This window comes from Schistocerca americana, chromosome 1 (genome assembly GCF_021461395.2).
Source record: "Schistocerca americana isolate TAMUIC-IGC-003095 chromosome 1, iqSchAmer2.1, whole genome shotgun sequence".
In the NCBI taxonomy this organism is placed as follows: domain Eukaryota; kingdom Metazoa; phylum Arthropoda; class Insecta; order Orthoptera; family Acrididae; genus Schistocerca; species Schistocerca americana.
This window is the reverse complement of record NC_060119.1, coordinates 139,742,460-139,756,884: the sequence shown is the minus strand read 5'-3', so window position 1 is coordinate 139,756,884 and position 14,425 is coordinate 139,742,460. Positions and strand designations below refer to the sequence as shown.

General features: G+C 41.8%; 1 protein-coding gene across 1 annotated transcript in view; it reads right to left on the bottom strand.

Moving 5' to 3' along the window:
- The window catches only part of LOC124607387 (baculoviral IAP repeat-containing protein 6), a 315,981-nt gene that overhangs the window by 79,869 nt on the left and 221,687 nt on the right, over positions 1 to 14,425 (bottom strand). The window contains exons 45-47 of the mRNA XM_047139740.1: positions 5,894 to 6,036; positions 5,617 to 5,796; positions 4,674 to 4,900 (exon numbers count right to left, since the gene is read on the bottom strand). Of these exons, the coding sequence (XP_046995696.1) occupies positions 4,674 to 4,900; positions 5,617 to 5,796; positions 5,894 to 6,036 (550 nt within the window). The remainder of the gene's footprint in view (positions 1 to 4,673; positions 4,901 to 5,616; positions 5,797 to 5,893; positions 6,037 to 14,425) is intronic.

Here is a 14,425-nt window from a genome sequence, read left to right as displayed (position 1 = left end):
ACCTATCGGAATAACGAGCATACTGTAGCTATCCTACAGTACAGAGCCAAAATTTAAACATTACACACTTCCCCCGCCCAGGCAAAGTGAGCAAATTGGTCGGTTCTTTTGCACTGGGTGTGGTCTGGGTGGGCCTTTGATAGCTTATAAAAGCACCATTTGTTGATGGGCGGTTCCTGAGAAAACACCAAAAACCGATAATTTTTGGGTACCAAAAGTACCAAGTGTTGAAATGGCCACTTCTATAACTTCTATTCATGGCATGTCGTCACAATTTTTACCATTTTTTATATCATTATCCCATTACTGCGATCGAGAGGTTGAACGTTACAATACTTATGTGCATAAAATATACTTGTAATATTTCGTCTGTGGCATAAATGTAGTTTTAACTGACAGTGAAAACATGGTAAGGGTTCTGGGGTCACCAAACTATGTTTTTAGTTCCCATATTTTCACTTTATGGTGCACTGTCTCTGTATGATGGCTACTGTAGGTGTAGTTTAAAAGTGTTGTACATTTTTATGTGAATTATTGTGCAGTAAACTTGCATTGGGTGAGAGATAATTGTGTGTCAACCATACTGATTCATTGTTTACATGTATCGAAGAATGTAACGGTGTCTAAGTATATAAATAAACTATCAAAACTTTAGTGACATGCAGAATTCATTTCATTTAAGCAGTACTCCCTGCTGTGACGGGGAAAAGGAGGGAACAAGCAAAAAAATGCTCCTGTTGGAACATAAAAGAAGTGAATGTGTTTCTTTTTAAAGGACTCTCACAGAAAAGTGGGGACCAGATGCCTTAATCCTTATTCCGCCTTCATCAAAAATGTTGGCATACTAAAACATTCACGCTTTTTTGTGCTGAAACAGAGTAACAGAGAAACAATGTCAGTGGAAGAGAGAGAAGTCAGTGCCAGTGGGAGAGAAAGAGAGTGGAGACAGAGCTGGTGGGACAGAGAAAGTGGCAGTGGAAGAGGGAGGGAGGGAGAGATGGATGGAGACAGCAGCTGTGGGAACCAAAGAGAGAAGAAATAGTGATAGTCAGTGAGGACAGTAGCAGTAAAAAAGGAAGAGAGATGGACAGAGATAGTAGGAGTGGAAGCAAAAGAGGGATGAGACAGTGGAAAGAAGAAGAGAGTTGTGGAGACGATACATAGACATGGGGGGAGGGGTCTGGACTACTCCACACTGGCAAACTAACATGAAAAAAATTGTCTAGGTTCCTCCCATCCCCTATACCCACCTGTTAATGTTTCCCAGTCTAGGGGTCAAAATCCCCTGCAAACCACCCCCAAAAATATGTATAAAGAGGAGACAATAGTAGTTGAAGACAAAGACAGCAGACTGCAAGTGAGAAAGGCAGAGACAGTGACCACAGGGAAGAAAAAGAATGGGACAAAAAGAATGGCACTGGGACAGAGAGATAGTGAAAGATGCAGAGAAGGAGTCAGTGACAAATGAGTTTCTTTCCCACTAATGATTTGTGATTTCACCAAGAAATTTGAACTGTCGAACTGCACTAATATTTTGAGTGTTCAGGAAGACTGCTTACAGGCGTTTCATGGGTATGGTCTCAGTTTTCTTAAAGGATACTTATAATCCTTTCCGAGACTGGTGACATCAGCATGAACTATTTCCACATCAAGAACTAAGAGAACTAAATCATCCGCAAACCCCAGGCACTCCGTTTTTATTGACGTTTTTGCTCCAATTAAGATTTGAGGCGTGTTTCTTTTGTTAAATCTCCATGATGTAATCGAATACTACATTGAAACGCAGAAGCGATCGCCCATCACCTAGTTTAAGACTAATTTTCACTGCAAAAAATTTTGAACTTTCTTCTCCCAACTTTACCTTCAAATTTGTATTAGTTAAAGTTAGTTTGATTTTTATTAATTTGTGATGAAGATTATATGACTGGTAATTTTTTTAAATTATAGATCTATGGATACTATCATGGTGTTTTTTTTTTTTTTTTTTTTAACCTAAGAATGAAATGAAGAGCTGTTTATTTCTGTATTTGTAATACTCCATTATCAGCCAGGGGCTGAGAATTTGGTCTCAGCAGCTTCTGTATGGGGAAAATCCTCCTCGATATTTTCCAAGTTATGATTCCACAGTTCTGTTTTATCTTGTTAAAACTTATACAAAAGAAAATTTGGAGGTGCACTCTAGACCTTTTTTTATTTATTTATTTATTTTATAATAATGGATGGATTATTCCTCTAATCCAGTGCTATGAGATTCTCTCTCCGACACCTATCTTCACTAGATGGTGGTGGATATTTAAGATAGCAGGTTTTCTTGCATTTTTCCACATTTATGCATAGATTAGGTCTTCACTGCATACCTCGTAAATTTTTTAGTTTTCTGATTGCAAGATCTACCTTCTTGATGCTTGGAGGGTGTCTTTTAGTTCCTCACCTTCTTCACAGTTTCAGAATATCACCCTTCATCTCTCATCAATGCCTTTGTGAATAACATTCAGAATTGTAATTTGAGGGTTTATCCTCATCTCAAGGAGATACCTGAGGCAGTTAACCATGGAAAGTCCTTTGAAGATATCAGTGTAATACATAAATATTTTAAATGCTGGAACTCTAAGAAAGAGTAACCATGTTTGATATTGGGAGAAATAATGATTCTTCTTTTAATACATATATATACATATTAATTCATTGGATTCATATATGGTGACAGAAATAGTATAGAAGGTGCACACACAGACAACAAGCAATAGAATTTGAACCTGTACAAAAAATTAGTTGATTTTGAAACTTGCAGGTTACTAAATTGAAGTAAAATCTACTAAAAATAATTCAAATATTACAAAATACAATTACCCAAATTATTTCTTTGTTTTTTTAATAGTTATCTTTGAGGCAGCAAATAAAAACACACACACACACACACACACACACACACACAAAATAGAACTTTGTTGGAACAAGCATCTATTAAAATCTGAATATGAACTTTCCTATCGACATAAACAACAGAAGCTACTGATTAAGAGTTTTAAATGAGTATAGATATGTTGTGCATTACACACTTAAGGGAGCTCTGCAGCATTATTCTAGTACTACAGCCTCTGAATGAGGTCTACACAGAACATCACCTTTCACTTGCTTCACGATGTCAAGCATTACGAACCAACCCAGATGGCACAAGCTGTGAACCAGTCATTAAAAGCAGCTACATCATGCTGGGCAGCATGTTCAGCAACTGGGCAGTCCAGCTATCTCTTGGCCATAGTTTGGGGGCACATAGAATGCCACACAATGGTTGCAGCTAAGATGTTTGAAAGAGGTGGTAGGGGGGTGATTTACAAGACAGGTCTTTATCTTGGTCTATTGCAAAAATATGAGCCAAGGGGGTTGGGAGCAAGGGTGGGATAGGGATGAACAAGAATACTGCATATGTTGGGTGGGCGGCAGAACACTTTTGTGGGAGAGGTGAGGTGAACAGTGGATAGAGTATTCCCCATTTCAAGGCACCACGAGACATGTGAAACCCTGATGCAGAATAGAATTCAGCTGCTCCAGTCCTGAGTCAGGGGAGGACTGCTTCTTTGTAATTGGACAGTGGGTATGTGGGAGATAATAGGGGACTGGAGAGAGAGAGAGCTTGGGAGATCTGTTTCTGAATGCAGTTGAGAGGATAATTTCGGTCTGTGAAGGGCTCATTGGGCCCCTTGGGATATTTGGAGAGGGACTGCTCATCACTAAAGATGTAATGGGCATGGGTAAGCTAGGCTGTATGGAAGAGAGTTCCGGATATGGAATAGATGGTAGCTGTTGAAGTGGAGGCACTGTTGGTTGTTGGGAAATTTGATGTCGGCAGTGGTATTGGTGTGGAGATCTACATCTAGGGAGGTGGCTGCTTGGGCTGAGGAGGAGCATGTGAAATGACGGAAGAAGAAGGTGTTGAGATTCTGGAGAAATGTGGATAGGGTGTCCTCATCCTACAACCAGATCATGAATGTCATCAGCACACCTGAACCAGGGGAGGGGTCTGGGATTCTAGATGGCAAGAAAAGATTCTCTAGATGGCCCATGAATAGGTTGGCATAGGATGGTATCATTTCACTACCTACAGCCCTTCTGAGGGTTTGTTTGCAGGTGATGCACTCAAAGGAAGAGTGACTGTGGGTGAGGATATAGTTGGTCATGGTGGCCAGGAAGGAGGTTTAAGCTTTGGGGTCAGTCAGGCATTGGGAAAGATAGTGTTCTATAGTGGTAAGGCTATGGGCATTCGGAATGTTAGTGCACAGGGATGTGGCATCGACATTTGTGTGCAGGCCTCCTGGTAGTAAAGGAACAGGAACTGTTGACAGTTGGTTTAGGAAATGATTAGTGTCACATAAGTGGGTAGGTTACACGTAATAGGCTGAAGTGCTGGTCCACAAGGGCAGAGATTATTTCTGTAGCAGCGCAGTAACCAGTCATTATGGTATGTTCCATGTGGTTGAGTTTACGTACTCTAGAAACCATGTAGAAAGTAAGATTGTGGGGTTTGATAGGTATGAGGAGGGAGATAAGAGTGCCTAAAACTGGGGAAAACGAGATGGCACCAAACTCACAGAATTATATTGTTTAAATAGTTCTCATCCTGCCAAAAATCACAGATGCAAGAACTATTTTACCAGTAATTTATGTACACTTACCAAGAATGATACGTGTTAATACAGCAAGCAGCCCTGAATCCAGCAACTGCTGAATAGATGGTGGTGACTGACATGCCATGGCAAGAGTCATCAGCTGACTTTCACTACGCTGCATTTTGTCCTTCTCATGTGCCATGATATGACTGTACCATTCTCCATTTTGTTTATCATCTGCTGACTCCAGGTTTGAGTCACTGACACTTGGTTTACTGAAGTAGGACTCCTTTCTGTAGTAAACATTTAACCACAGTAAAACATGTTAAAGAACAGGTGAATGCTTTGGACAGGGGAAATAATCTGTGTTTGATAAAACATTGCAGATACAACTGGTGGTGAGAAGTGAATGAAGAAATGCATGATAACATGGAAAGCAAAATAAAGTAAATCTGCTATTTAAATAGGATAAATTGATATTTAGTACCAAAAGGAAACTGTGGATGTGCAAGGCAACCAAATGGCTGGTCAGTACTTACCTTGACAAGGTGAAATTATAAGAATTGCCAGTACACATGTGCAGAAGTAGATACATACACCAAGTCAATGATAGATACAAAAGAAGACTATTTAAACACCCACTCACACACACACCTAACTGAGCTGCTTCATTACACTGGCTGACCACTTTCACTAAGGACTTTCCATTAATGTATTTAAAAGTAGAAACACCTAACCCAGTTTTTGAAACTGTTAATTGCTTTCCCTGAAAAGGAAATTTGATCAATTGCAGAATGTTGGTCAGGAGCAGCAGCATTCAGATGCTAGGCTGGGAGGGCTCACCTTCAATGGTAAGTTAGCCCACAAGACAAACTGTATATTGGCCACTTAATATTTGACTACCAGTGCAATAAAGAGTTCAGTAATTCTAACTAGATCAATGAAATGATGATGCATCTATTCGACTGATTCATTTGTCTCAGTAATAAATGATATAAAACAAACAAACCTGTTATTCAGTTCTGTAGCCAACTGACGAATTCCTAGGTCAGACAATAATGTTCCAGTTCTCTGCAACAACATTGGAAATAAACTATGCCTGATGTAACACATTGCACATAACAGAGTATCAATAGCTTTCTTCAGTGCAGAATGAGATGGCAGACTCAGTGTCCACTTATACACTATCCTGAAATTGGAAAGCAACAATTTACATCAAATACATGGCACTACTCCCGAGTTAAGCAGCTCATATCCTGTTCACCGGGAAAGGAAATTTCACTTACTGAAACAATTCTGGGGTCACCATTGAGTACAGATCATAATTTACTCTTCTTTCATGAGCAGCCCACAAGATAGCAGCAGCACTATGTACATAGGCTGATGATGGTGACCAAATTTCTGTACTGGAAAATGATTGCTCTTGAGCCTGTCAAAAAAGACCAACACAGTATTGCTATTAAAAGAAACCGGAAAGCAAGATGTTACACAGATTTGTACACTTAAAAAACACTGAATGAGGTGTGTATGAACTAGAACAAAGCTTTTACAAATTTGAATTCCTAAAAAGGAGCATACATGGCGTAAAGAGAACAATATGAGTTGGGATACAATAGAAACTACGGAATTATTTGAAGATTCGAATTCCCATGCTTCATATTTCTGACTGCAAATGAGTTAATGTGTTAAATATCTGACTTTAAAATTTGTTAGAAGTCATTAATTGCTCTGCTTGTCAAATACTGGAGCAATACATTCTGGATATTTCGGAGTGCCATTAGTTACCCTGTTTCAAGACATGTACACAGTTTCTAACTGTAATACTCGTCTTACTGCATTAAAGATTTGACAGAAGGCTACACCTCTTATGAGTAGACTGTGTCAGCATTTTAAATTTCTAAATTCAGTCAATAATAATATATTGAATGCCAAATTTTTGCTGCCATTGGAAGGTACTGGATAGGCAACCTGCAATTGGGACAGGACGAACAAGCCACAGTTTGCTACCCACCACGTATCTACATGTACATATATATTCTGCAAGCCACTGTGCGGTGCATGGTGGAGGGTACCACGTACCACTTCCAGTTGTTTCCTTTCCTGTTACACTCATAAACAGAGCTAGGTATAAACAGCTGTCTGTAAGTCTCCACAAGAGCCCTGATTTCACTCATCTTCATGGTCCTTACATGATATGTACACTAGCAGCAGAACTGATCTGCAGTCGCGTCTCCAAATTTCCACAACAGTACCTCACGAAAAGAGCGTCATCTTCCCTCCAGGGATTTCTATTTCAGTTCATGAAGCACCTTCATAGTACTTGCATGCTGATCAAACCTACAGGTAACAAATCTAAAAGCACACTTTTAAATTGCTTCACTATCTTCCTTTAATCCGAACTGGTAGGGATCTGTAACATTCTAGCAGTACTCAATAATGGACTGCTCTATCATTCTATACACCGTCTCCTTTACAGATAAGCAATACATTCTCAAAAAAATTTGAGCATTCATTTTTTCCTACTGCCAACCTGACATGCTCATTCTATTTCATATTGCTCTGCAACATTATGCCTAGATATTTAGTCGATGTGACTGACATGGAGTACAATAATAATGCTGCACTATAACATTAAAGGATTGTCTTTCCTACTCATCTGTATTTTTGTAGAGTTACAGCAAGCCGCCATTCATCATGCAAAATAGAAATTCTGAGTTATCTTGTATCTTCCTACAGTCACTCAAGGACATCATCTTCCCACACAACAGAGCACCAACAGCAAACAGTTGTAAACTGCTGTTCACCCTGTCAGTCACATCATTTATGTTTATAGATAACAAATAGTGATCCTATTACACTTCCCTGGGGCACTCCTGATAACAGCCCTGCCTCTGATGAATACTCACTGTGTAGGACAACATACAGGGTCCTATTACTTAAGAAGTTTTCGAGCCTCTCACACACCTGGGAACCTATTCCATATGCTCACATCTTTGTCAATGTCTGTAGTGAGGCAATGTTTCAAACAATTTCTGGAAATCCAGGAATACAGAATCTGCCCATTGCCCTTTATCCATAGTTTTCACGATATTGTGTGGGGAAAACGGCATGCCGAGTTTCACATAAGCAATACTTTCTGAACCCATGATGATTTGAGGACAGAAGCTTTTCTGTCTCAAGCAATTTTATTATATTCAAACTCGCAACATGTTCAAGAATTCTGCAGCAAACCAATGTTACAGATATTGGTCTGTAGTTATGTGGGTATATTATTTTACCTTTCTTATATGCAGGAGGCACCTCCACCAGGTGAGAGATTCACGATATGTGAAGCAAAGAGGTCATGTTGGAGCGTACTCTTTGTAAAACCAAATTAGGATTCTATTTGGAACTGGCAACTTATTTGTTTTCAACTCATTCAGTTGCTTCTCTACATGAGTGATGCCTGTGTCAAATTATGTTTGCACTATCCTCCTGTGGGAATAATTTATTAAACATAAAATTTAAAACTTCAGGTTTTGTTTGGTTGTCTTTTATTGGCTTCCCAGAGTCGTCAACGAGTGACTGGTTAGCTGTTTCTTGGCCGTAGTTTGTTGGTGGCATTCATGCAGACAGATAGCTTGTTGGTTGTTATGCTCATGCAGAATGCAGCGCAGTGGTTGCAGATTAGCTTACTGATCATGACTTGTTTCACAGGTAGCCCTGCCTTTGATGGGATAGGTGATGCTTGTGACTGGACTGGAGTAGGTGTTGATGGGAGGATGTATGGAACATGCCTTGCATCTAGATCTATTACAGGGATATGAGCTGTGAGGCAGATGTTCTGTGGCTTATCTCTCCAGTCACACACCACATCCCAAACCCCACTGTCCAGCCACAGAGAAGATTTCTCCTTGTGACTCAGTACCACCCAGGCCTGGAGCAACTAAATCACATTGTCCACCAGGGCTTCGACTACCTCTCGTCGTGCCCTGAAATGAGGAATGTTCTATCCACTATCCTCCCCACAGTGGTATTCCCTCGTCCACTGAAGCTACACACTCCCCTCATCCACTGCTACGAAACCCCTACTCCAAACCCTTCGCCTCATGGCTCACATCCCTGTAATAGATCTAGATGAAAGACCTATCCCATACATCCTCCCACCACCACCTGCTTAAGTCCGGTCACAAGCATCGCCTATCCCGTCAAAGGCAGGACTACCTGTGAAACCAATCATGTGATCTATAAGCTAAGCTGCAACCAAAGTGCTGCATTCTGTGTGGGCATGACAACCAAAAGGCTGTCTGTCTGCATGAATGGCCACCTACAAATTGTGTCCAAGGAACGGCTGGATCACCCAGTTGCTGAGCACACTGCTCAAAACAACATTCTGCATTTTAATGACTGCTTCACATCCTGTGCAACCTGGATCCTTCCTATCAACACCAGCTTTTCTGAATTGCACTGGTGGGAACTCTTTTTGCCTCCTGGCCTCAACTTCATTAGCCATTGTCTTTCAGCCACCTATCCCCTCCCCTGCTCCCACTCCACAGCCTTCTATTCCACATGAGCACCCACAGTCTTTTACTTGTCTCCCCCCCCACCCCTCCCTAACCTCCCTACTGTATTAGCTACCCTACCTTCTCTCCACCTCAGCCCTGTATATTCCCATAAACAGCACTTTTCTGTCCCTCACCCATACCCTGCTCTCCCCTCCTGTTCCCCTACCACCTCCCCACCCCAATCTCCTTCTTACCCCCACAGCCCACATTGCTACTCCCATCAGGTGCAGTTGTTCACTGTCTGGCCCCAGCAGTCAGAGACTATGGTCACGTGTCTATGAGCTGCATTTGTGTGAATATGTTGTCTATTTTGACTGAAGGTCTTCTGACTGAAACTGTGTGTTTATTAGCTTTTTGTTGTGCCTGTCCATGACCCAATATATCCACTTTATGGTGAGTAGCAATCTATCCACTTCATAATTTTATATTTACACAATATGTGACACAATGTTCTCTGTTTATCTTTTAGCAGCTTTTTCCTTGGGTCTTATACATGCTCTGCATTGGAAGGTCCTTCCATTTCTGATTTTTACTACAGAAAATAAGGCCTTGTCAACGAAACGGAGACTCGAGTTTGCTGTGTAAGATATTCTACCTTTTAAAGAAACACATTAAGCCAGCAAGGGACTTTTCAGCATGTTGATATCTCAAACTGATAAGTAAATTTTGAAGTCACCATGAAGGAAAATGGAGCTACTTTGTGTACACTCGAATGTAATACTAAACTGCACACTTACAAAATATATTTGTTATTATATTTTACCACCCTGTACAAACTTCTACAAATTTTTCTTTATAAATAGAATTGCACATGTGAATATCAGGGACAGGTAATTGTTATAATCCTTCTTTGCAATATGTGGACGAATGTTGTCCTGTGGAAATATGAATACACATCAGGAAGGGTATGACTTCATGCTCAAAATATTCCCTAATGGAGTAATCACTGCTGGTAGTACACCATTCCTCACGTAGAGGACTGTACAATGCACACTGGGAAGCAGTATTTCCCACTACAGCATAAAGCAGAGATTCTACTATCATCATGGTAGAAAACAATCAATGAAAACTCATTTGGAAAGATGCTTTTCTGCCAATAAGCACCCCCAATGCATATTTAGATGAGCATATTGCAGCTGCAGGTATGTTTCACTGTGTGTGCATACGACAACATTCACAAGGAAGTATATGGTCTATCACTGTCGAACAGATGAGTTACCAGGAATTCTTGGAGGGCTTGGAAGGTGTGATTTTTGGATAGTGGTGGTGGATCAAGTACAGTGTTCTTAACTTCTCATCTAAAGCATTCTCCCCTCTTGAATTATCTGTATTATCCAAGGGTCTCACTTTCAGCCCTAAACCTGCATTTGATTATGCTGCTTTGGTGAAGGGCCTGCTTTCCTTCACACGTAATATCAATTGGAAGTATCACTTTGCAACCAAATCCCAAAACCTTTCCAACAGCAAGCCTGACACTAAACCCTGCCTTGAACAGTGCAGATCATGATCCCAACTTGATCCACCACCACAACCTAATAATTATCCCTTACATGCCTTCAAAGAATTCCTCACATCCAGCAATGCTTCACAACCCTTCCTCAGGTCCTTACAACCCGTCCTCTGCAGAACTCCAGGCTCTATGTTCCCTAAAAGCAAGTGACTCTATCATTATCCTCCCAGCAGACAAAGGATCTACCATTGTAGTAGTTGACTGAAAGGAGTATGTTAGTGAAGTTCTATGCCAGCTGTCTGACATCTCTACATACAAACTGCCATCAAGATCCCATTCCTGGGATTCAAACTGACCTGCAATCCCTCCCTAAAACCTCAGGCTCCTCACAAGAACTAACACCTCAATACACAGAACTTCTCACCCCACCCAAACCACACACCCTCACCTTTTACCATCTTCCTAAGATCCACAAACCCAATCATCCTGGCTGTCCTATAGTTTCTGGCTTCAGAGTATGCCTTAGTTGATCAGCACCTGAAACCCGTAATACAAAGACCCCCCCCCCCCCCCATATCAAAGACACTAACCATTTCCTAGATCGTCTGAAATCCATGCCTGTCCCACTCCCACCACACACCTTGCGTGTCACCATTGATGCCACCTTCCTCTATACTAACATTTCCCATGTATGTGGTCTGTCTGCTGCTGAACATTTCCTAAATCAGCATCCACCTGATTTCAAACCTGTGATGTCTTTGCTATTACCTTAATCAACTTTATACTTACCAACAACTACTTCATGTTTGGGGGGCAGACTTACAAACAGATCAGGGATGCAGCCATGGGAACCAGGATGGCTCCTTCCTCTGCCAATCTTTTTCATGAGTCACTTGGAGGGGGCTTGCCTGGGATCCATAAGTCTTCAGCCCCTGCTTTGGTTTAAATACATTGATAACATCTTTACCAAATGGACTCTTGGTGAGACAGACCTGTTATAATTCCTGCAATCTCTGAATAAATTTCACATGGTCCTATTCTGAATCCCATGCCACTTTCCTTGATGTTGATCTCGTCCTCACTAAAGGCCAACTACACACTTCTGTCCACATTAAACCTACCAACAAACAACAGTACCTACATTTTGACAGTTGGAATCCTTTCCAAATCAAACAATTCCTCCCATAGAGCCTTGGCATTCAAGGCAAACATACAGCAATACACCACCATTCCCACCTCAGCCTTCACTATACGTAATTACCCCACCAGCCTAGTTCAAAAGCAGATTTCCTGGGCCATCACATCCAATCCTGGTACTGCTAATACCTCAAAAAACAACTTTGGAGCACGCCACTGGTAACTCAGTATTATCCTGGTCTGAAATGCATTAATCAGCTACTTCAACAGGGCTATAACTTCCTAAAATCATGCCTTGAAATGAGATCCATTCTGTCTCAAATCTTGCCCACTACACCTAGGATAGCTATTCATTGCACTCCCAATCTCCACAATATTCTTGTCAGACCCTGTGCTCCTCCTGCACCCATCTCCCTACCCTATGGCTCCTATTCCTGTGATTGTCCCCACTGCAAGACTTGCCCGGTGCACCCTCCTACCACCACCTATAGCAGCCCTGCCATTGGCAAAACATATACCATCAAAGGGAGAGCAACCTGCGAAACAACACACGTCGTACACCAGCTGTTATGTAAACACTATTTGGCCTTTTACATTGGCACGACTACCACCAAATTATCAATTAGAATGAATGGACATGGGCAGAGGGTGTATACTGGCAACATGTTATTGCTGGCAACATGTTATTGCCAAGCATGCTCTACAACATAACAATTGTGACCTCGGTGCCTGTTTCACCACACGTGCCATCTGGATTCTTTCCCCACACACCAGTTTCTCTCTTTCACCTCTCTTCCTTCCCCTTCGACCTTTCTGCCCTCACTGGTTCCGAAAGTTTGCCTAATTATAACCCTCTTTTATGTGTGAGTTCTGCTGCCGTTGGTGAGTAGTCTTTTATCCATCCCATTCAAACACATAGGATGTTATGAATTTTATTACTCACGATACATAACTAATTCATCACATTCGACAACGCACTCCGGCTAAAGCTTCTTCCACGCAGAAGTGAGTGTTCTCTTGGTAATCCCTTCCCACCCCTTTTCGATCATCTTCATGCAGGCAATGATCTTGAACTGGTATTTCCAAAACTCTCAGACACATTTAACCTGCTCTCCTGGACTTTACACTTTGTGAAGGCTTGCAGAGTTTCTGAATGGTAAACAAGCAGTAGCTTAATTGTCAAGCAGTAGCTTAATTGTCAAATCATCACTTCCACTGGCACAGAGTTGGTTTTTTTGGGGGAGGAGACCTGACAGCGAGGTAATGGGTCTCATCGGATTAGGGAAGGACAGGGAAGGAAGTCGGCCGTGCCCTTTCAAAGGAACCATCCCGACATTTGCCTGGAGCGATTTAGGGAAATCACGGAAAACCTAAATCAGGATGGCCGGACGTGGGATTGAACCATCGTCCTCCTGAATGCAAGTCCAGTGTGCTAGCCACTGCGCCACCTTGCTCGGTGCTTCCATTGGCACAGAATAGCAGTGTGAGATGGTCTTTCATTGGCTTGTGCGTGGGCAATACATTATCCTCTGCTGTTATAAAGGTATCCTTTGGCATCTTTTTCCAGAACAGACCCACCTCATCACAACTAAAAACCCATTGCAGCAGATAACACTCAGAATCTATGAGCATCTTTAAGTTGTCGATGAAATTCTCTGCTGCCTTTGAGTCGGAGCTGGCTGCTTCACCATGCCTCGCAAACCTGTGTATGCTGGTTCTTCTCAGGAGCAACCTTTCAACATCGTGCCGAATATGAAACCATTGCATAGCTACTCTTATCACTCCCTTTGAAGCAGCTATCTCCTTAATCCTGTCCTTGGTCTTGAGGACAGTGCAAATAGTTGATGGAAACTGACTGTACAATGAAGGGCCAAAGATAGGCATGCATATTCAAATACAGAGATATGTAAATAGGCAGAATGCAGCGCTGTGGTCGGCAACACCTATATAAGACAACAAATGTCTGGCACAGTTGTTAGATTGGTTACTGCTGCTACAATGGCAGGTTATCAAGATTTAAGTGAGTCTCAACATGGTGTTATAGTCGGTGCACAAGCAATGGAACACAGCATCTCCAAGATAGCGATGAAGTCGGGACTTTCCCATATGCCCATTTCACAAGTGTACCATGAATATCAGGAGTCCAGCTGACATCGCTGTGGCCAGAAAAAGATCCTGCAAGAATGGGACCAATAAGGACTGAAGAGAATCGTTTAACTTGACAGAAATGCAACCCTTCCACAGATTGCTGCAGGTTTCAATTCTAGGCCATCAACAAGAGTCGGCGTGTGAACCATTCAACGAAACCTCATCAATACAGGCTTTAGGAGTCAAAGGCCCACTCGTGTACCCTTGATGACTGCATGACACAAAGCTTTATGCCTGGACTGGGCCCATCAACACCAATAATGGACTGTTGATGACTGGAAACATGTTGCCTGGTCGGACAAGTATCGTTTCAAATTTTATCGAGTGGATGGACTTGTACTGGTATAGAGACAACCTCATGAATCCATTAACCCTGCACGTCAGCAAGGGGCTGTTCAAAGTGGTGGAGGCTCTGTAATGTGCAGTTGGATTGATATGGGAGCCCTGATACATCTAGATACAACTCTCAGAAGTGACATGTATGTAAGCATCCCGTCTGGATCACCTGCATCTATTCATATCCATTGTGCATTCTGACG